Source organism: Quercus lobata, chromosome 3 (assembly GCF_001633185.2).
Source record: "Quercus lobata isolate SW786 chromosome 3, ValleyOak3.0 Primary Assembly, whole genome shotgun sequence".
In the NCBI taxonomy this organism is placed as follows: Eukaryota; Viridiplantae; Streptophyta; class Magnoliopsida; order Fagales; family Fagaceae; genus Quercus; species Quercus lobata.
In genome coordinates, this window is record NC_044906.1 from 6716377 (window position 1) to 6737887 (window position 21511).

Consider the following 21511-nt stretch of genomic DNA (forward strand, 5'->3'; position numbering starts at 1 on the left):
ATATATAAAAGTGCCAATGCCCCTACAGTGTTTTGTCACTGTACATTTAACGTTTTTTACTGTACATACAATTTTGGTGAGTCCCTCTATTCTGTCTTCTTGTGAAGCCAAAACGGTTCGTTTGGCTGAGATGTGAAAACCAAATATAAAAGAAAAGAAAAAGAAGGCAGAGATAGAGGGCGAGAGGGTATTCCAGAACTTTCTCTGCCTCTCAACCTCTATTTTTCTCTCTTTCTCAATGTTTGAACGAGAGAGCAAGCCATGGTTGCCGATGGCTTTTTTTGGACGTCTATGGTGTTATATCGGCCTATCTGAATAGAGCAAAAGGGGATGGGTAGATCGGAGTGAGGGAGAGAGGCGAAAGGTTCTGGAACTCTCTCCGTATCTCTTCTCTCTCCCTTTTCTCTCTATCATATCGGGACCAGATCGGCTCACATCCGATTGATGGAGGCTCAGGAGTTTGGAGAGATGATGGAGCACGTCAACGAGGTCAATTTCGCTCTCGATGGACTTAGGAAACCCCAGCCCGTACGGATCAGAAGGGCTAGCTTGTTGTCCTTGTTGTCCATATGCGCCACTGTACAGCAGAGACGCCTCTTGCGGACTCAAGGGTATGTTCATTTCAAGGTTTTCTGTAATGGGTTTTCTTTAATTTTTCAATTTTGAATCTGTGTAATGGGTTTTCAGTTAATTTTTTTTTCTCGATTTGGTGTTTGGAAATGTGGATGTGATTTTTTGAATTTGAATGTGGGGTTTTGCTGATTTTGAATTTTGGGGGTGTAAGGACACGATTCGTAACGAACCTAACAGTGTTGGATTCGCACGTGAAAAGGCCCAAACAATGTCATTTGTAGAGCGTGGGTTTGAAAGGCTAGGCCTTGGTCACCAGGTGGTGGGTTTTTCGTGGTGCTCGTGCGTGGTTAAGTTTTCTTCACCCCTGGAGGTGGGCTGGGAGGCTCTGGTTTTTGGCCATTTTTCCCAGCCCCTTTCCTAGGTCACTTATTTTCCCTTTTATACTGGCCTATGTTCGCTGTCCTTCGTCCACGTGTAGGGTCAAACTTTCCAAGACTGATACTTGTCCCATCAGCCCATACTCAAAGTCGTTGGGGGTGGTTGTAAAAACCAAAGAATGTGGCTCTGTCAGGTGCAGAGCATTGAGTGGCAGTATGGGCAGCTTTCCCCGGATATTTTAGATTTTCTTTCAAACTTAGTCCTATACCGTTTTTGCCCCTCTCTTTGGTGGGACTTTTGGGTTTGCCGAGGACTGAGCTGTCCTCGGCGGTATCTTAAGACTATCCTATGCTTTACATTATTGGGCTTGGGCCACAGCCCTCTTCGGCTTGGACCTTCGGACTCCCTACGAGTAAACGGGCCTGACCCATAAACTATTGGGCCCCACAGGGGGTTAGAGAGTTTGTTGGGTTCTTGAATTTGAAGTTTGGGGTGCGTGCATTTCTGGGTAATTCTTGATGGAGTATGAGTTTACTGTGAATCTCGTAATGGGTTTTGAATTAAAATGTGAATTTTTGATATTATTTATATTGTTGGGGTATGGAATTTCCATGTGGGGTTTTGGTAATTTTAAATTTTGGGGTTAGGGAGTTTGTTGGGTTCTTGAATTCGAATCATGGGATGTGTGCGTTTTTGGGCAATGATGGAGCAAAGAGGGATTACCTGTTCGGTATTGCTCTTACATGTTCTTCCCTGAAATCCCTCATCTCATTCTTTTATTTTCCTCCCTGAAATCCTCTCCAGTCTCCACTCCCAAGAGAGGCAGCCCATGTCAGCTCTTTCTCTGTCTCCGGATACATAGTTTTAAAAGAAGAATTTTTATGGAATTTATAGAGAAAAAGAAAAAGAAAAAAAACCAACGGCTACTACTTTCCAAATCTCAAATTGGTAGTAGTCTTTAGCGCAACTAAGTGAGTTCATATATATTTTTTAATCCAAGCTTGTATATTTAATAAAATTGCATACAATAGAAATTGTATTTATTTTGTGAGCATTAAATTTTGAGCATAATATGAAGAATTTAAGATCTGTAAATTTGTGTGGTGCAGGCGTAGAAAGTAGGGTCTAGATCACTCTCTCCAGAGCATTCATGCTGCTAATTGTTGCCACAGGTTAATTTCTCACTTTCTCAATTATTCATTACATGAGTTTGTTTATACTTATTCTTTAATCTTAGTTTCATGGGGGTTTCATGTTCTTCATATGGTAGATAATCAATTTTGTAAGGATTTCATTTCTTTGAATAGGTTTGAATTTTGAATAGAGTGGGAGTTTTACCTATCATTTTTTTTTTGGGTGAAATCGGAAGAATGGGATATTATTAGTGGTTGTGATGAAAATACACATGATATATTATAATACTTCCTCTCACTAAATTATAACTGAAAATTTAAAAGAGCAATGAAATCCAAGAAAGAATTTGCAATGCATGAGAACTAATCTTTAGGTTCAGAATCTTAGTTTCAATTTTTCTTTATTGAAATTTGAAGTTCAAGGATCATATACAGCCACCTTAAGCATTATATGGCTTACATCACAATACTTGTATTCACTTCATTGTTAACTTCATTAGAATAAATATTCAATATTGGAATGGGTGATTTCAAACTTGGAATTATATATCAACAATTTGTAAGCAAGCAGCTAATATTATAACAGAGCATTGGAGACACTTAAGCTTGGGTTTTTGAGTTTCTTGGCCATTTGTTCATCGAAGATTAAGTTCCTGTCTCTCATAGAGTTTATTGGTGCTCATAATCTTAGACATTGTTCTTTGAAGAGAGTGGAGTGTAATTGTATGTTATTATTAGTCTATTGTTGGAGACTAATGCATAAGGTTGTTATTTATATTGGCAATCCATTTACACTTTAGAAAGTGTGGGGCCCAATAGTTTATGGGCCAGGCCCGTTTACTCGTAGGGAGTCCGAAGGTCCAAGCCGAAGAGGGCTGTGGCCCAAGCCCAATAATGTAAAGCATAGGATAGTCTTAAGATACCGCCAAGGACAGCTCAGTCCTCGGCAAACCCAAAAGTCCCACCAAAGAGAGGGGCAAAAACGGTATAGGACTAAGTTTGAAAGAAAATCTAAAATATCCGGGGAAAGCTGCCCATACTGCCACTCAATGCTCTGCACCTGACAGAGCCGCATTCTCTGGCTTTTACAACCACCCCCAACGACTTTGAGTATGGGCTGATGGGACAAGTATCAGTCTTGGAAAGTTTGACCCTACACGTGGACGAAGGACAGCGAACATAGGCCAGTATAAAAGGGAAAATAAGTGACCTAGGAAAGGGGCTGGGAAAAATGGCCAAAAACCAGAGCCTCCCAGCCCACCTCCAGAAGAAGGACTCCAGGGGTGAAGAAAACTTAATCACGCACGAGCACCACGAAAAACCCACCACCTCGTGACCAAGGCCTAGCCTTTCAAACCCACGCTCTACAAATGACATTGTTTGGGCCTTTTCACGTGCGAATCCAACACTGTTAGGTTCGTTATGAATCGTGTCCTTACAGAAAGTATCAGAATTGGAAGTTACTAGGTGTTTCTTCTATGATTTAAATCAAACTGGTGATACCTAATAGGTTCTATGCCTTGAACTTAGTTCACAGTGTATATGAAAGTGCCATTATTTATGAATTCGCTATATTTATCTTGGTCTTGATGTTTTTCCTCTTTTATGATATGCTTATCTCACTTAGATTTAGCTTCTTTATATTGGGTTCATCTTTTTTTTTTCTTTTTTTTTTTTGGAGAGAGTGGTAAGAACATGTGGATTATTAACTTCTTTCTATTTGTTATGTTTTAATTCCTTACATAGTCACGTTATTTTTGTTATATATATCTCATTCTAACTTGAAAGTTGATTGTCCTAAGAATATTACAACCCTCATCTATAGAAGAATGAGAAGGTTATGATGATACAAAAGAGTTGAATTTTGGGATGGTTTGATTGCGTTTTGATAGTGACATTGGCCAAAGTTCAAGTTTTTGGCGGTTTGAGAGAAGGAATTGGGTTTTGTATTTCTGATTGTGGCTTGCTTTGTTGGTTAGGTTTGAGACCTTTGTGGGATAGGGCTTGGTTGTGGTCCTTGTGGGCAATGAAGTTGGTTTTGGAAAATTTGTATTTAATTTTTTTTTTTTTGTTTAATGTTTTCATTTGTCTATTCATTAGTATTTTGGAATAAAAATTTTAAATTTAAATGTATAAGTGTAAGTTTGATTGATAACTAATGGTTCAATCATATAATGTTGCACATACAAGAACTACATAAAATGTTTTGCATTTTGGTGAATCTTAGATGGGTTTAGGGAACTATAAAGGATTACAATATATAACTAATTGTGTGATTTGCATAGATATAGATCTAAGTTATATTGGTAGAATATAATCCTCTAATAGATCAAGCGCATGCCTATTGTTGGAGATCAAGCACGTGTTATTTCTACTAACTATATAAAAAGAGCGAATAGCTCTATCTACAGTGTTCTGGTTTATTCAAGTTTTGGTGAGTAAAATGGTGCGTTTGGGTGAGGTTTTAGTGGGGAGACCAAACAAAGACAAAACTGAGAGAGAAATAAATTATCTTCTGGCTCAGGGAGTGAGGTACGTACTATTTGAAGAAGAGAAAGGCCAGCAGAGAGAGAGAGGCTTGGTGAGAAAATACAGAAAGAGTGATCTCACTCTTTTCTTTGGACAAATCTGAGAGATGGAGAGTGAGGTGGGTTTGGTGTTTTTACTCAAATCACACTTCAGGTATTTTTTTTTTCTCTCTAAAAAAATTGTCTTTCTCTATGGTTTGCTTCTTTTCTTCTTTCCATTCTTTTTGGTTTCATTTCTTAAAATTTTAACAAATAAATTTTTGGATGAAGAAGATGTAGCGGTTGTTTTTTGTTTTTGGTGTATTGTATTGAGGGCATGATTTCTGAATAAAGGTCTCTCTCCCTATGGTTGTATATATATAGAAAGAGTATTGTATCAACATAGGAAGATCTGACTGCAAATGATGAAACCCATAAACGTTTTTGTTTCTGGTTTTTTTTTTTTTTTTTTTTTTTTTTTTTTTTTTTTTTTTTTTTTTTTTTTTTTTTTTTTTTTTTTTTTTTTTTTTTTCTATTGTTATTGTGAATTTCTAGGAGTTTTCAAAGGTTATGAAATTAAATTGTTTAATTCTGATTTGGATTTTCAAGATCTTTATTTTTAGAAATACAATTTTGCCAAGTGATCAATTTTTATGCTTTGTATCACTTACTGGTTCATTCTTGATCTTTGTATGATTCGTTTTTTCTTTTCTTTTCTATTCTCTTAATGGATTTGTAGAAACTTTAATTCTTGATGTGTATAACATACTCAAGTGCCAAGCTCTGAATAGTTCTTGGTTTTTTTCTTCGTTTTTGAGGCCTTAGTAGAATTCTAATGCTATTTGGAACTTTGAATGCAGTTAGAAGAACATTCATGGATGCAGACGGATTGAGATGGGTACTTACACTTTATTCTTTCCTCCTTTAGTTCTATTAACTAAATCTTACAATACATTAATTTAAAAAAAGTTTTAATTAATATTTAACAAATTTATGTATTTTAGTATTCTATATCTTTCTAAATTTTTCTTTGGTTTATTCATTTCGCAAATCACTGATGAGTCTTTTACATGAAACAAATACTTTGTATTTTGTCTTTTTAACTAGAAGCCTCTAATTGTTTCAGGACCTACACCGTGCTTTATAATTTTTTTTTTTTTGGGCTGATTTTTCTATTTTACAGTTGCCTTAGTGTCTTCTCTTGTACTTTTAGCTTGGGATCTGTGATATGTTTGGTTCTACTGTCTTGTAGGGCTGTTAATTTGTATATAGCTTTCTTTTGTTCAGTGAGAATTTACTGATTTATCAATGAGCAATCACCTACATTTTTATTTATTTTAATTTTAGAGGATGTTGTTATCTGTGCTCTAACATTGGATGTGTGAATAAATTATTTTTTTACATATAATATGGAGCATATTAAGTGATGGGAACATATTATATTAGTTACCTAAATCTACAATTCCCCTATCCTAATCAATTTTATTCATTTTACCCCTAAAACACTATCATACAATTGGATGGCTAAAGCTTATTTGCATGGGGAATTTTTAGACTACACCTTGAACAATTTAAAACAGAGTTTGAAATGTTAATGAAATTGGTAGTTCTTGAAGGTACCGATACTTATAGATTAGTGATTGCATTCTTCTTTCATACCCTTTGTACTGCTTCCATTCTTTTCTTTGGTATGACAGCCAACTCAAGGACCTTAATCTAATGGGAGTTCAGCCTGCTGAATTTAAAAATCTTTGTCATTTATGAGAACTATAAGAAAAACATACATGTTTTCTAGCATCATAGAAGCCATTTAACCTAATCATGTCATCATTTTTTTGCTGAATTTTTCTTAGAGATTATTGATTTTGGAGAGTTGTTAGCAAGTAGTCCATGCAAGGTCTGTTGCTTGAGTCTAGGGAATTTGTCTAATATGACTTGTGTGTGATAGTTTTCCGCTGTTTGTGTAGGCCCTATAAATAGCTTTATGGAACTATTACCGTGTACTGTTAGTGTTAACTGTTAGCTGATCCAAGTAGCTTGATGTTGGTTTTATTGACTCGAGTTGGGTTGTGGCTTAATTTGTTGATTTGATTTTTGAAAAATGAAAAATTCTATTTAAATATCCAAACTAGCTGTAGTGCTGCGTTTTTGTACTTTGGTCCTAGATATAATGTTTATTTTTGTTTTCTTGACCAAAGGTTTTGTTTTGGATTATTGATATGTGGATTGTAATAGTTTTAGGATGCATTAAGAAAGACTTTGGTGGAATTGTTAACTAAGAGGGGTAAAAAGAACAACCTTTAATTGAGTTCATGTTTTAGCATTTTAAATCATTGGTTTTTATCTTATTTTTAAAATTTGATATTGCCCTCATATTGGACTTTCGGTTGGTTAAGTTTTTGTTATACCATCATAAAACCAACTATGATTATGATTGTTGTGTTCATTTTAGGTGGCATGACAATATCACTTGGTAAGATAAGAGATTTATGGTGGTGACAAGTTTTTTGCTGAACTTCAAGATCAAACTTTCAAAATTAATCCCTTTAAGAAGAAAAGATTGGATCAACTTCAGCGTGCAAGGACAACCTGGAGAGAACTATAGTGCTTTGCTTTTATATGGTGCTACTGCAACAATAGAAAATGAGATATTCATTGTAGCTCTTAGAAAAGCTCTTAGAGGAGTTTTTTTTTTTTTTTTTTTTTAATAACTTTTGGAAGTTTTTGGGGAGTGATTAATGATTAGGTTATACTTTTACATTGTATAGCTCTAAAAAGATAACTTAATTATATAGATAAATCAGTATCTTATATGTAATTATTCTAATCATGTAGAAAAATTTGTTAAGATTAAGAAATTAGTATTATCTATGCATTTTTTAGTGCAAAACCTTGTGGTTTTGTGTTTTCTAATTAAAAAAATTAGTATTATCTTTGGTTTTGTGTTTTCTAACTAGTATATATATATATATGTGTGTGTGTACACGCATGCCATATGGTAATTCATTTCTCTCTCTCACACTTTTTTAGCAATAGTTATTACACACACGCACATGTTTTCAACTGAAATCATGACTTCATTTAATTAGCTCCTCAACTTGAAACACAAAATTCATTTTGATTTTCAGTTTGAGTTGTAGAAGAAACAAAGTTTTGGAACAGGCATGTGCTCAATTCCAATCAATGGGCCCTTTTTATTTAGGATTACATAGGATTCTTACAGCATTTTATTAAGTAGCTAAACTAGTTTTTTGTGAACTTAATTAAACAAAATCCAGAGCCATCAGGCGGCAACCTTTTGTAAAATCATGAAAGTAGGACAAAGTTATTGGAACAGTGCTTAAAGTATTTTGCTGTAGAATAGGATAGCCTGTATAAGAAAAATTGTACACTAACCATTTCACATGTTGATGAGTAATTGGTATTTGGTGCTAAATAATCTTTCTTTTTTCTTTTTCTTTTCTCTATACCTTTACTTTACTATCCTGTTAGGATAAAAAATTTTAAGGAATTGACAAAGGATAGACTAGCATTTTGTTCTCAAGCTCCAACAAGGGCATATTAAACCTTGAATGCAAAAATCTCAAGCTCCCTGCTTCACCGCTTAATTCCATCAAAGTATAAAATTATCAATTAACATTGGTAGCTAGTTGTAGAACATAGAGAAGACTACTGCAAAATAGGTTAACTCTGGTGCATTATTTACTTAATCTTCAAACTAATGCAACTTTTACATCTTCACAGCTACAGCTGAAAAATATCTCTTGGAGGACCTTAATCTTAATAGGATGGCACTAAATCTCCCCAACTTCACTAAGAACAACAAAGCAGCTTGCCTAGCTAATAATATTGCAAGCCAATTAAAGAACGAAACTTGTAAAAACGCCTTTCACTATTGATGAGGATAAAAGATAAGCCTAGTCACGCGGAACATAAAGCTGACGGTTTTTTAGTACAATCCTTCGGACATAAGCAGACGATGTTGTTATGGTTGACGGTCATCAGTCAACTGGCTCTAAGGCTGACGGCACTACTAGACCAACACCCAAAAAGCTGAAGGAAGTAAATCAAGCTGACGGTCCAAACGTAAGTTTACTTGCTATCCACATTACATATAAGGAATTATCTTGCTTCCCACGCTAGATAATATTCAAGGGATCCCTATAAGGAAAAGATCCCGTAAAATACGCCCAAGAAGACTCCTATAAGGAAAAGACTTCTACTCCAAGGAAAAGAGGGGCAACCCTCGCTACTATAAAAACCCAAGCACCCTCACAAACTAAGGTACGCATAATTTACCCTCTCTAGCACTCTAGAGCGTGAGAATAGTTCTGACTTAACCTTCGGAGGATATTTGGCTAGTACCACACCGGTACTCTCTGCTAGGTCCTTTCTTTTCGTTGTGCAGGTGCTATTTGTAGCACGCGAGGACCGTGTGGCTCACTGGTGGTATTTTCAGCATCATCAGTTGGCGCCGTCTGTAGGAAATCGAAGAATTTGAGCCAGATTATCGCCTCCCGGACATAAGAGTTGCATGGTACTCACTTGCTCGATGGCCACCACCAACAACGCTCAGGAAGACGAGCCACCGAGATCTACTGCATTAGAAAGGCAGGTCCAGACTCTCATGACAGCAGTAGAACGACTCACAAAGCAGAACCACGACCTGGAGGAGCAGCTACACCAAAGGGACGCAGGACCTAACCTTCAGGAGCAAAACCAGGAAGGTAACAGTGCCGAGTGAAGGGAGCAGGAGAGGCCTGAGGGCAGCAATGCCCCAAGCCGACTGGAGCGGCAAAATGTAAGCCTTCCGTCTCATGGATTTCACCCCACCACCTATCGTCGCAGAGATGCAGGCGATGAAGGAGCAAACGGAGGTCATGATGAATGCCCTCAAGGGACGGGTATCTTCTGATCTTGACGATTTGGTGAACAGAACTGACTCGCCATTCACCGCCACCGTCAACTCCTACCCCCTACCGAGTAAGTTCCGCATGCCACAGATAGACAGTTATGACGGGGTCAAGGACCCTCTGGACCACCTGGAGACCTTCAAGACCCTAATGCACCTTCAAGGAGTAGCAGACGCAATCATATGTAGGGCCTTCCCTACAACGCTGAAGGGCGCAGCGAGAATTTGGTTCAGCCGACTGATACCGAACTCCATCAGCACCTTCAAAGAACTCAGTGCTCAATTTACCGCACACTTCATCGGAGGCCATCGGTACAAGAAGTCTACGGCTTGCTTGATGAGTATGAAGCAGCGAGAAGATGAAACTTTAAGAGCCTACATATCCCGCTTCAACAAGGAGGCACTCTCGATCGACGAAGCCGACGATAAGATACTTGTTGTGGCATTCATGAATGGCTTGAAGAAGGGTAAGTTTTTGTTCTCCCTATACAAAAACGACCCAAAGACCATATCGGAAGTACTTTATCGTGCCACAAAGTATATGAACGCTGAAGACGCGCTGTTAGCTCGAGAAGAGAGGCCTAGGAAAAGAGAAAGGCAGGAAGACTATCGGCAGGACCAAGGCCGAAAGAAGGCAAGAACAGGAGACCGAAGGGACGAGAGGCGCCATAAGCCCCTGGGAGGAAAATTCACGAGTTTCACTCCATTGACAGCCCCGATAGATCAAGTCCTTATGCAAATCAAGGACGAGAAGGCTCTGACGTTCCCGGGAAAGCTGAAGAGTGATCCCAACAAACGTTCTAGGGATAAGTATTGCCGTTTCCACCGCGACCATGGTCACGACATGGCTGATTGCTATGACCTCAAGCAGTAGATTGAGGCCTTTATCAGATAAGGAAAGCTGCAGAAATTCATTAGCAAGGAGAAAATGGATCCCCCCGCACAAGACCAACACCCCCGATGGGATAATGAGCGACCGAGGCCCCCGATAGGAGACATAAGGATGATTGTAGGAGGAACGGCTGTTACCGGGCCATCCAAGAAGGCCCGCAAGACCTACCTTTGAATGGTGCAAAATGTTCAGTTGACGGGAGTCGTGCCGAAGATAGCACGAAGAGAATGCCCCATAATTGGGTTCTCAGAAGAGGACGCACGACGCCTTTACCATCCGCATGACGATGCACTTGTCGTCAACTTGCGAGTAGAAGACTACAACATGCACCGAGTATTGGTCGACAATGGCAGTTCAGCAGATATTCTATACTACCCAGCGTTCCAGCAAATGAGGATCGACAGGGAACGATTGGTTCCGACAAATGCCCCGCTCGTCGGCTTCGGAGGGAGCCGGGTATTCCCCCTGGGCGCGGTCACATTGTCAGTAATAGTAGGCGATTACCTTCAGCAGATAGTCAAGGATGTGACATTCTTGGTGGTCGATTGCTCGTCTGCCTACAATGCTATCCTCAGACGACCTACGCTCAATTCATGAAAGGCGGTAACTTTCACCTACTACCTGATGATTAAGTTCCTGACTGACTACGGAATAAGGGAGCTGCACGAAAGTCAAATGGCTGCGCGCGAATGCTACAAAGCCATGATAGGAATAGAGGATCAGGTTCAGGCTTTAAGCATAGAAGAGCACCGAACAGTAACAGAGCCAGTAGAAGAGTTAAAAGAGATACCTCTTGACAGTTCCGATCCTGACCAAACGACCAAAATCGGAACACTCGCTAACCCCACGATCCGTCAAGAGCTCATAACCTTCCTCAGATGCAATCGAGACGTATTCGTTTGGGGTCATGAAGATATGCCGGGAATAGACCTTTCAGTCATGGTGCACAGGTTGAATGTATCGCCCGCCTTTCCATCTATCTGACAGAAGAAGAGAGTGTTCGCCCCCGAACGAGACCGAGCCATGGCAAAAGAAGTCCGAAAGCTACAGGAAACGAGCTTCATTAAGGAAGTATACTATCCCGACTGGCTAGCAAACGTAGTGATGGTCAAAAAAGCGAGTGGGAAATGGTGGATGTGTGTGGACTTCACCAACCTTAACAAGGCCTGCCCCAAAGATAGTTACCCCCTTCCGAGGGTCCATGTCCTAGTAGACTCAATGGCCCGACATTAGTTGCTGAGCTTCATGGACGCTTTCTCGGGGTACAACCAAATCCGAATACACGAAGCCGATCAGGAAAAAACTTCGTTCGTGACCAGCCAAGGCCTCTTCTGTTACAAAGTGATGCCTTTCGGCCTGAAGAACGTAGACGCCACGTACCAAAGACTTATGAACAAAATGTTTGCACAACAGATTGGGAGGAATGTCCAGGTCTATGTGGACGACATGCTAGTAAAGAGCCGGAGGGAGGAAGATCATCCGGGAGATCTCAAAGAAACATTCGACACACTTCGCTCCTACAACATGAAGCTCAATCCGAGAAAATGTGCCTTGGAGTAATGGCAGGAAAATTCCTAGGATTCATGGTGTTTCAGAGGGGAATCGAGGCAAACCCGGACAAGATCCGGGCCATTATGGATATGGCACCACCAAGAAATGTGAAGGAGGTGCAAAGCCTCAATGGAAAAATAGCGGCACTAAATAGGTTCGTGTCAAGGGCAACGGACAAGTGTTTGCCCTTCTTCCGAACATTGAAGAGATCCTTCGAGTGGACTGACGAATGCCAGCAAGCATTCGAGGAATTGAAGGCTTACCTCTCCTCCCCACCATTGCTGAGCCCGTCGTAGCCAGGAGAAGAGCTTTTTCTCTATCTAGCCGTCTCCCCAGCCGTTAGTGCTGCCTTGGTCAGAGAAGAAGAGAAAGTACAAAAGCCCGTGTACTACGCATGCCGAGCGCTTCGTGGTGCCGAAGAAAGATACCCGCCAATGGAAAAACTTATCTTTGCATTAGTTACAGCAGCCCGCAAGCTCAAACCGTACTTCCAAGCTCATACGGTAAACGTCCTGACTGACAAGCCCTTACGGCTGGCAATGAGCAATCCCGAGGCTGCGGGTCGATTGGCGTTATGGGCTATAGAACTGAGCGAATTTGATATTCAGTACCACCCACGGACCGCCATCAAGGGGCAGATCGTCGCCGACTTTATAGCTAAATTCACTCATGACGAAGACAAGGGGGTAGCAGAGTCCCCTCATTGGAGCATATATACGGACGGGTCACCCAACAAACAAGCCGGAGGGGCTGGCATTGTGCTACTATCGCCCGAAGGAGACACCATTGAATGTATGGTCCGTCTCGACTTCCCTGCCACCAACAATGAATCAGAGTATGAAGCACTGATAGCAGGACTCGACCTCGCCAAAGCAGCAGGAGCCGCGAGGGTAGTCATCTACTGCGACTCTCAGGTCATCACTAACCAAATAAATGGAGACTACGAGTGCAAGGGCGAAAAGATGAAGAAGTACCTTGATGAAGTAAGGGCGAGAGTGGATGACCTAGAAGCCAAAGTCGTCCAAATTCCCAGAGGAGAAAACGAGCGAGCCGACCGCCTCGCAAAGGCCGCTTCAGCAGAACAAATGGTCATCCCTGGTAATGTACTCTCTTTCGTGCAGCTTTCTCCGCTAATAAATCCCAGCAACGTGTAGGAAATATGCTCCGACAGTAGCTGGACCACGCCGTTAGTTTCATACCTGAAGGATGGGGTCTTACCAGACGAAAAGGAAGCCGCAAGGAAACTTAAGATCCAGGCGGCGAGATTCGTTCTAATAAACGACGTCCTGTACAAAAGAGGCTTCTCCCGACCATATTTGAGATATTTGGGTATGGAAGAGGCAGATTACGTCATGAGAGAAGTACATGAAGGAATCTGTGGAAACCATTTAGGGTCTAGATCATTAGTACACAAGCTTGTGTGAGCAGGGTACTATTGGCCCACCACGCAGAAGGACGCCGAAGCCTATGTCAGGGCCTGTGACAAATGCCAAAGGTTCAGCAATATTATTAGACAACCAACCGAAGAGCTGACCCCGATGACGGCCCCATGGCCGTTCGCACAATGGGGATTAGACATTATGGGACCATTCCCTACAGTCGCACGATAGCTGGAGTTCCTGGTGGTGGGCATCGACTATTTTACGAAATGGGTGGAAGCTGAAGCTTTGGCCACAATTATAGAGAAGAACGTACGAAGTTTTGTCTGGAGATGCATCATATGCAGGTTTGGCATTCCTAGAGTCTTTGTCTCGGACAACGGGAGGCAATTCAACAACGACCCCTTCCGAGATTTTTGCTCACAGTTAGGAATAAAGAACCACTATTCCTCCCCCGCCCACCCTCAAGCTAATGGCTAGGTCGAAGTCACAAACCGATCCTTGCTCAAGATTATCAAGACTCGGCTCGAGGGGGCAAAGGGTATATGGCTCGAAGAATTGCCAAATATACTATGGGCATACAGGACGACGGCAAGAACACCCACAGGAAAGACACCGTTCCGACTGACATACGGAGGTGAAGCAGTCATCCCGGCCGAAGTTGGGCTCACAAGCTACAGGGTGCACAACCATGATGAGAACAAAAACGACGAGGCTATGCGACTACAGCTCGACCTAGTGGACGAGATTAGAGCAGCAACAGAACAAAAGCTTGCTAGGTACCAGGACCGCATGGCCAAACACTACAACTCTCAGGTCCAACATAGAGACTTCGAAGTTGGAGACCTTGTTCTTAGAAAGGTCATGGGCGCCGCTAGGGACCCTACCTAAGGGAAACTCAGCCCCAATTGGGAAGGACCTTACCGAGTTACGTCGTGGCAGAAAAAAAGGCACTTACCACCTGGAGACGTTGGAAGGACAGAAACTACCACACCCATGGAACACCGAGCACCTACGAAAGTATTACCAGTAGAAGCGGCAGCATGAAGACCAACCCCTTTTTTTTATTTACATTCCAGCAAATTTTAGTCTTACTCCTCAAATTTATGATTTACTTTAGTTTTTTGCAATGATACCTCTTTTTTGTTTTAAGCCCGAAGGGCAGGATTTGGTTTTAGAATTACTTTTATTTACAAATGCATGGCAATAAGAGGAGTTTATTCAAAAATTTCTAAAGTATCTATTTTAGAAATCTACGATTTAAAGTCCACAGAAGTGGGTAACTAAGTTCACAAAAGTGAACAGCCAAAACGACCAAGTCCATAACACACGGACTAAAAAGCCAACGGTCCCATAGATGAAGCTATCATCATGTGGACAAGGTCCTGAAACCAACGGACCCACAAAGATGACAAGGTCATAAAAGCTAAGGCTAAAAAGCTGACGGTCCCGTGGATGAAGCTATCATCATGTGGACGAGGTCCTAAAACCAACGGACCTACAAAGATGACAAGGTCATCAAGGCTAAGGCTAAGGCTAAAAAGCTGACGGTCCCATAGATGAAACTATCATCATATGGACAAGGTCCTAAAACCAATGGACTTACAAAGATGACAAAGTCATCAAGGCCAAAGATAAAAAGCTGACGATCTGACCAAAGAAATGAGACTGTACTCATATGAACAAGGTTCTCAAACCAATGAGCCTGCAGAGATGACGAGCTCATCAAGAAAAAAGGCTAAGGTCAAAAAGATGACGGTCTCATCAAATGAATGGGGCTATAAAAATTAGTCAATAAAGGGATGAAACAAAAAACGACGGATTTGCTAAATTCTCAAGAGCAAATTAGTCCCCAAAGATGGCGGACGAATGCAAACCTGGATAGCAATATGTTCAAAGTGACGGATATCAAGTATAATAAGCAAAAAAAAAAAAAAAAAGTGCATACATGTTCAAAGCGACGGATACCAAGTGCCATAAAAAAGGGGAGAGGGGGTTACAAGTAAAAGCCCAATAAACACAAGGGCACTTAAAAACATTGTTTAGAAATTAAAATAAAAGGCCAGAACTAAGTGGCAGGAACGTCCTCAGAGGCCCCATCAGCTTTGTCCTTGGCAGTTTGTTCTTTATCTAAAAACTCGGCAGGCGTGTTGATAGCAGGCTGGGCTAAAACGACTCCATCATCATTAAGCAGAAGGTCCAAATTGATGGGTTCATCAGCTTTGTCAGCAACGGTGTCGCCAGCAGGAGTCATCGGCACGGGGACATCCATGGTAATTCCAGATAGATCCAACTCCAGATAAACCCAACTCCAGATAAACTGAGGCCACTTGCTTCATACAATCATCGAAACCAGTGCCATAATAATCAGCACAGGAATCAATGAATGACTGGGTTGTCTTGAATCTTTGGACCGCATCAGTCCCAGCCGTCTCTACCTGCGCACGTAAAAACGACAGTTCCTCCTCAAGCTTCTCCTACTGACACCCTGCCTCTCCTAACTTCTCCCTCAGGTCCTTCAGATCAGCATTTAAAAGGCAGACGACCTCCTTATATTGCGCCTACTGATCCATCAAGTTGGAGTTATGCCTCCTAACCCAAGCAACGACGCCCTCTTTGGCCACGCACCGGTCTTGGAGTGCTTTAACGCGAACCAAAGCCTGAAAGGAGTACAGTCGTCAGCCATTAACCAAGACAAGATCAGGTTATTCAAGGTAGGAAGCATACCCGTGCTATATCAAAGAAAGCTAACGCTCCCAGGTCCTCCATCCCTAGCTAAGCACAAGGATCCAGATCCGTCTGTTTTATAAGAGATTCTACCCCTTCAACAGCATAATCCTTGTGAGTCAGCAAGCAACGGGGCCCCTCGATGACGGGGCCGGAAGAGGTCATCACTCCTTTCCCAGCACCGTGACTAGACTTGGGAGACGACCTCTTGGAGGGCACATCCCCAGGAGTGACGACCACCTTCTTAGAGGGAGGATCATCCTTTCCGTCAGCCTTCCTCTTAACTAAACCCTTAGAAGCAGAATGAGGGGTTGACAAGGACACCCCCTCCTTTCCCTTGGCCTTCTCTTCCTCCTTCTTACGAGCCGCGGCGGCCCTCACCCTTTGCTTAGCAGCTTCCATCTCTGTGCAAAATAAACTGACAAGTATCAGTAAAGCAGACGGAGTAAATAAGCTGACGGATTAAATGAGGCGTCCACTTACGTTTCTGGGAAAATTCTTCCAACTTCCGAGCTTCAGCCGTCGGCTCTGGACCCCCACAGTACAGATGAAGAGTGTCTAGGATGATCAAATCCCTACACTTCTGTTGCTCAAGCGGGATGCCAAGTACCCGACGAATGAATTCCCTTTGTTCGTCAGATATTTCCGGATGAGTGCTAGCTGAAACAAAAGGGAATAGACGGTGTTAAAAATTCCCTGATAAGTAAAAAGAGACAGTACTCCTAAAAAAAAAAAAGGGGGAAGAAAGAAAGAGAAGGGGTGACCTGAATCCCTAATATAAGCCCAAGTGTTATCAAAATAACCACCGGGCAGCGTATCCCATTCGTCCAAACGGCACACCCAGTCCATCCCCTTAACAAAGAAAAATCTACTCTTCCAATTCCTATTTGAGTCTAGCATATCAAACACTAATCTTAAGCTCTTCTCACGAGGAGCAAAATGGTATGTCCCCTTGGAAGATACTTTACGTTGGGGCCTATAGTAATAAAAGAACTTGTCTAGCGAAAGGTGACGGTTCCCCCCACTCAATTGACCCCAAAGGATCTCAGCACCAATAAAGATCCTCTAGGCATTCGGAGCAATCTGGCTGACGGACAATCCCAAGAAATCCGCCAGCTGACGGTGTAAAGCCGTCAGTAGTAATCTGAGGCCTGCTGCGAACATAGCATCGTACATCCCAACATCTGCAGTCCTCCCTGTATAACACCTCTCATTTTTCCTAGGGAGACGGATGGGAATGTGATCTGGGATTTGGAAACGGGTACGCAACTCATTAAAAACTCTGTTGCTCATCTTTGGAAGGAATTTATTGACGACCCACTCCTCCGGAAGAATGAAGGGACGGTTACCTCCAGAACTCCCTGAAGTTCCCTCACAGGACTTCTCGTCACTTTCATCCCCATTCCCATCACTATCAATCTCCTTGTCTCCCCCCTCGACCTCAACCTCACTTAACACTTTCTCCCTAACTCCCTCAACATGGTCTTCTACGTCAATACTAGGGGACTGGGCTGACGTTTCTTTTCCTGACGACTCAGAAAAGCCGTCGAACTCTTGACCTGAGCCAAAAACTTCGTCTTAGCCCACTCCATCGCGGACTGACGACTGGTCACTCGATGTGTCACTTGACATCTGACTACCTACAAGTGACGGATCCACTCTAAGTGCCTAGACTGATGTCCTTAATAAGAAATTGTTCAGGCAAAGTAAAAGAGCAAAGAAAAAGGGAAGAAGAACTTACAGGTAAACAGATCTTGAATGGATAAAACGACCTTGGAAGTGACGGTGTTGATAACAGCTAACGGATCAAATCGGAAGTAAGGGCGACGGGTTCTCTCTTGAAAAGTCAGCAAGGTTGAAATAGAGAAATGAGGAAAAGGACATGATATATATATAGAAGGAAAAATGCACGGAAGGCGAGGCGACACCCGTGCCCAGAAACGAGGCCAACGAAAGCGCGCCACGTATCCTTGCATTTAATGGCTCGCGGCTCGAGGAATCATTCATAAATGGTTTTCTCGCCCCTATGAACCAAAAGATAGTCAAATCATAAACTCCACATGCTGACGATGTGAGGCGTCGAGCACGTAGAGTAGGGGGCAGCTGATGAGGATAAAAGATAAGCCTAGTCACGCGGAACATAAAGCTGACGGTTTTTTAGTACAATCCTTTGGGCATAAGCAGACGATGTTGTTATGGCTGACGGTCATCAGTCAGCTGGCTCTAAGGCTGATGGCACTACTGGACCAACGCCCAAAAAGCTAAAGGAAGTAAATCAAGCTGATGGTCCGAACGTAAGTTTACTTGCTATCCACGTTACATATAAGGAATTGTCTTGCTTCCCACGCTAGATAATTTTCAAGGGATCCCTATAAGGAAAAGATCCCGTAAAATACGCCCAAGAAGACTCCTATAAGGAAAAGACTTCTACTCCAAGGAAAAGAGGGGCAACCCTCACTACTATAAAAACCCAAGCACCCTCACAAACCAAGGTACGCATAATTTACCCTCTCTAGCACTCTAGAGCAGTGAGAATAGTTCTGACTTAACCTTCGGAGGGTATTTGGCCGGTATCACACCGGTACTCTCTGTTAGATCCTTTCTTTTCGTTGTGCAGGTGCTATTTGTAGCGCGCGAGGACCGTGTGGCTCACTGGTGGTATTTTCGACATCATTAACTATAGCTCTACTCCAGGCACTAAGCCTAATGTCACTGAATATGACAAGCTCCTAGATGGCTGTGACATAAAAGATAATCACACAGTTCAAGGGGTCATATTGCCTGTCTGTGTGCCTAGATTAGACCCATTTTTGGTGCTTTCTAATTATACAACACCTCAATATGCAAAATATCTGAAGGATTCAAACTACACTGGGACTGGGATTGGCTCTGAGGATAATTGGATGGTGGTTGTATTGTACACTAACACATCAGCCGGAAACTTCTCCAGTGTAGCTTCTTTGATTGCAAATGTCAGTTTGGGTAACTCCTCGGTGGCTTTGTTCATTGGAATTCTTGTTGTTTCTGTAGTGAGCTGAAATGCTCCAAGTACTTGTCATTTTTATACAGATTTTCCATATTTTTGTGTTTGTTGTGTAAAGTTGTGAACTTAGGCGAGATTGTTTTTCTTGTTGTAATATATATCATGGTTGTAATTGTGCATATTTCTTATGGCAAGTTCATTCTTTCTGAATAGGTAAGATCTGAATGGCAAACTTGTGCAGTACATGAATAAGATATGGAATTCCATAACTATGCTTTGTTAGCTAGTACTGGAGTAATAATTAGAGTGGTAAAGGACCTGAATTAAACTTGACCATGCTTATTTAGTACATTCAATTGATTTTAAGCATTCTTTTTTGATAATGCTTTATTTTAGAAAGTCTAATACCCAGTCTTCCTTTGAATTAGTAGCACAAACAGAAGGTCCTTTTTTCTCCCTATTCATTATGGTATTTCATCCTACCTTCTTTTTATGTGACAAACAGCAAATTGTGTTTACTAAAGATATTTATTAAAGCAAAAGATGAAGTTATTGAGGTTTTCATTTTACCGCTAAAACTTGAAAGTTATTTTGGTAATGTTAAATAATAGAACTTGAAAGATTTTGATTCTCACACATCCACTAATTCACATTTTTTTTCAATTTTCATATCCACTTTTATGCATTAAATATATGGAAATCGCCACGTCAATTATGGATGTGTGTGAAATAGTGAATGTGAATGAATGTAACACAATATTTTTCCAAACTTAAAACCCTACGCAGCAGCCTTTTGTAACATGCGGCAAGTGTCTTTGTAAAAGACTAAAAGCTACTTAGAGGCGGCTTCAAGTTATTATGGTGACCATGTTACAAACAAGACAACATGTTTGAGCCGCTAAACTTAAAGGGTGAAAAGTATCCTTTGGTAGTATATAATGGCCTTGACACCCATCTCCCCCCCCCCCCCCCCAAACTCTCTCTCTCCCACACAAACACACGAAAGTTTGGTCTTCAAAAATGGATCAATATCCAAAGAGGACAAAAAAAAAAGGAAAAAAAAAAAAAAGAGAATAAATGGTTGGTCATGACATTTGGGTGAGTTTGGTTCAGCTTTTTGTAAAAGTACATAATGAAAAAGTGAAGCTTTCAAAAAGTGCATAATGAAAAAGTGCATTTTTAAAAAGCTGAGTGTCTGGTAAAAACTGTTAAAAAGTGTTTTTTGAAAAAGCTGAGTGTTTGGCTAGCACTTATAAAAGTGGAGGTTTGAGTTAAAAAATACCAAAAAGGACAAGATATATATATATATATATATATATATATAAGTGAATTTTTTGTTTTAATTATCTCTCTTAATGCAAGTTATGGACACAACATTTTTACAAAAATTTCACAATAAAGACTATATGACAAGTTGTTAATGGTAGACAAGAAAAATAATAATGTCATTAGTAGGTTCAAATGAGAACCAATAACAAATTACTGTGTAAAATTTATTATGAGAAGTGTTACGTTCACAACATTTTTCGCAATATTATCACAACAAAATTTATGTGGAAAGTTGTTAATAGTTCTAATTTGAACCCACAACTGAAATTATTTTTTTACTAACCAATATTAACTAATAACAATCTGTTACTTAAAATTTATTGTGAAAATATTATAGTAGCATTTCTCAATTAGGATTTTTTATTTTTTATATTATTTTTTCTTTTTCCATTTCACTTTCAACCATATGTTTTAGTTTTTTTTCTTTTTCTTTTTTTTCTCCTCCACACATTGTCCACTATCTCTACCCCTCTTTTACTCTCCTTTTCTCCCTCATTCTCCCTCATTCATCAGAACGTTCCAGGAGCTCTTTCTTTCTCCAGCTCCCTCTCTCTCTTTTTTTTTTTTTTTACTTGATTCCAAAACTCTCTCTGTGATAAGAAAATTTTCCTTTTCTCCCTCATTCAAGAACATTCTAGGGAGCTCTCATCTTCGTGCTGTTGCTCATCTTCGTCCCCAACCCAGTCCAGATGGGTTAGCTGGCTTCTGTCCTTTGTCTTTTTTTTTTTTTTTTTTTTTTGCTTTTATTGTTATGATTTGATTAATTTTAAAACTGTGTTTTTGAGTTTGTATTCTGGTAATCTGATTATGCTTGAGTTTAGAGATGTTTGAGAGAAAGATTGTTTATTGTTATGATTTGTAGTGTTTGCTCTGTAGTGTTTGTTCATGAGTATTTCTGTAATTTCATCATTAGCAACGGTAACCAATCAAAACGCGCAGTGCGCGTTTTCATTTATGGACCCTCAGAGGTCCATAAAATTTCCACGTTCAGTCCGCGTTTTTGGCCTATGCCCAAAACGCAACTTTTATCAAAAAGTTGCGTTTTGGGCTTAACCAAACACAATTTTTGGCCTAACTTTTTTCAAAAAGCGCTTTTTGGTCTTTCTAAACAAAAAGAAAAAAAGCCTCATATAACTTATTCTTTTTT

At 40.7% G+C, this 21511-nt stretch overlaps 2 protein-coding genes and 1 long non-coding RNA gene across 4 annotated transcripts; all 3 read left to right on the forward strand.

The window, feature by feature from the left end:
• The first annotated feature begins 270 nt into the window (after nt 1-270).
• Nucleotides 271-7155, forward strand: LOC115982456. 2 transcript variants are annotated; one of them, XR_004089624.1, is made up of 4 exons: nt 271-611; nt 2061-2123; nt 5452-5489; nt 7044-7155. It is a non-coding gene; the product is annotated as an uncharacterized LOC115982456 (long non-coding RNA). The 2 variants fall into 2 exon arrangements; XR_004089623.1 differs by lacking the exon at nt 5452-5489 and having other exon boundaries at nt 466-611.
• A 2253-nt stretch (nt 7156-9408) lies between these two features.
• Nucleotides 9409-10992, forward strand: LOC115980207. Its single transcript, XM_031102484.1, has 2 exons — nt 9409-9574; nt 10646-10992. The coding sequence occupies exons 1-2, from the start codon at nt 9409-9411 to the stop codon at nt 10990-10992; spliced, it is 513 nt and encodes a 170-aa protein (XP_030958344.1).
• Nucleotides 10993-12380: 1388 nt separating this feature from the next.
• LOC115980208 lies at nt 12381-14216 on the forward strand. The gene is made up of 2 exons (XM_031102485.1): nt 12381-12640; nt 13910-14216. Exons 1-2 carry the CDS (start codon nt 12381-12383, stop codon nt 14214-14216), a joined length of 567 nt encoding a protein of 188 aa, XP_030958345.1.
• The last annotated feature ends 7295 nt before the right edge of the window (nt 14217-21511 follow it).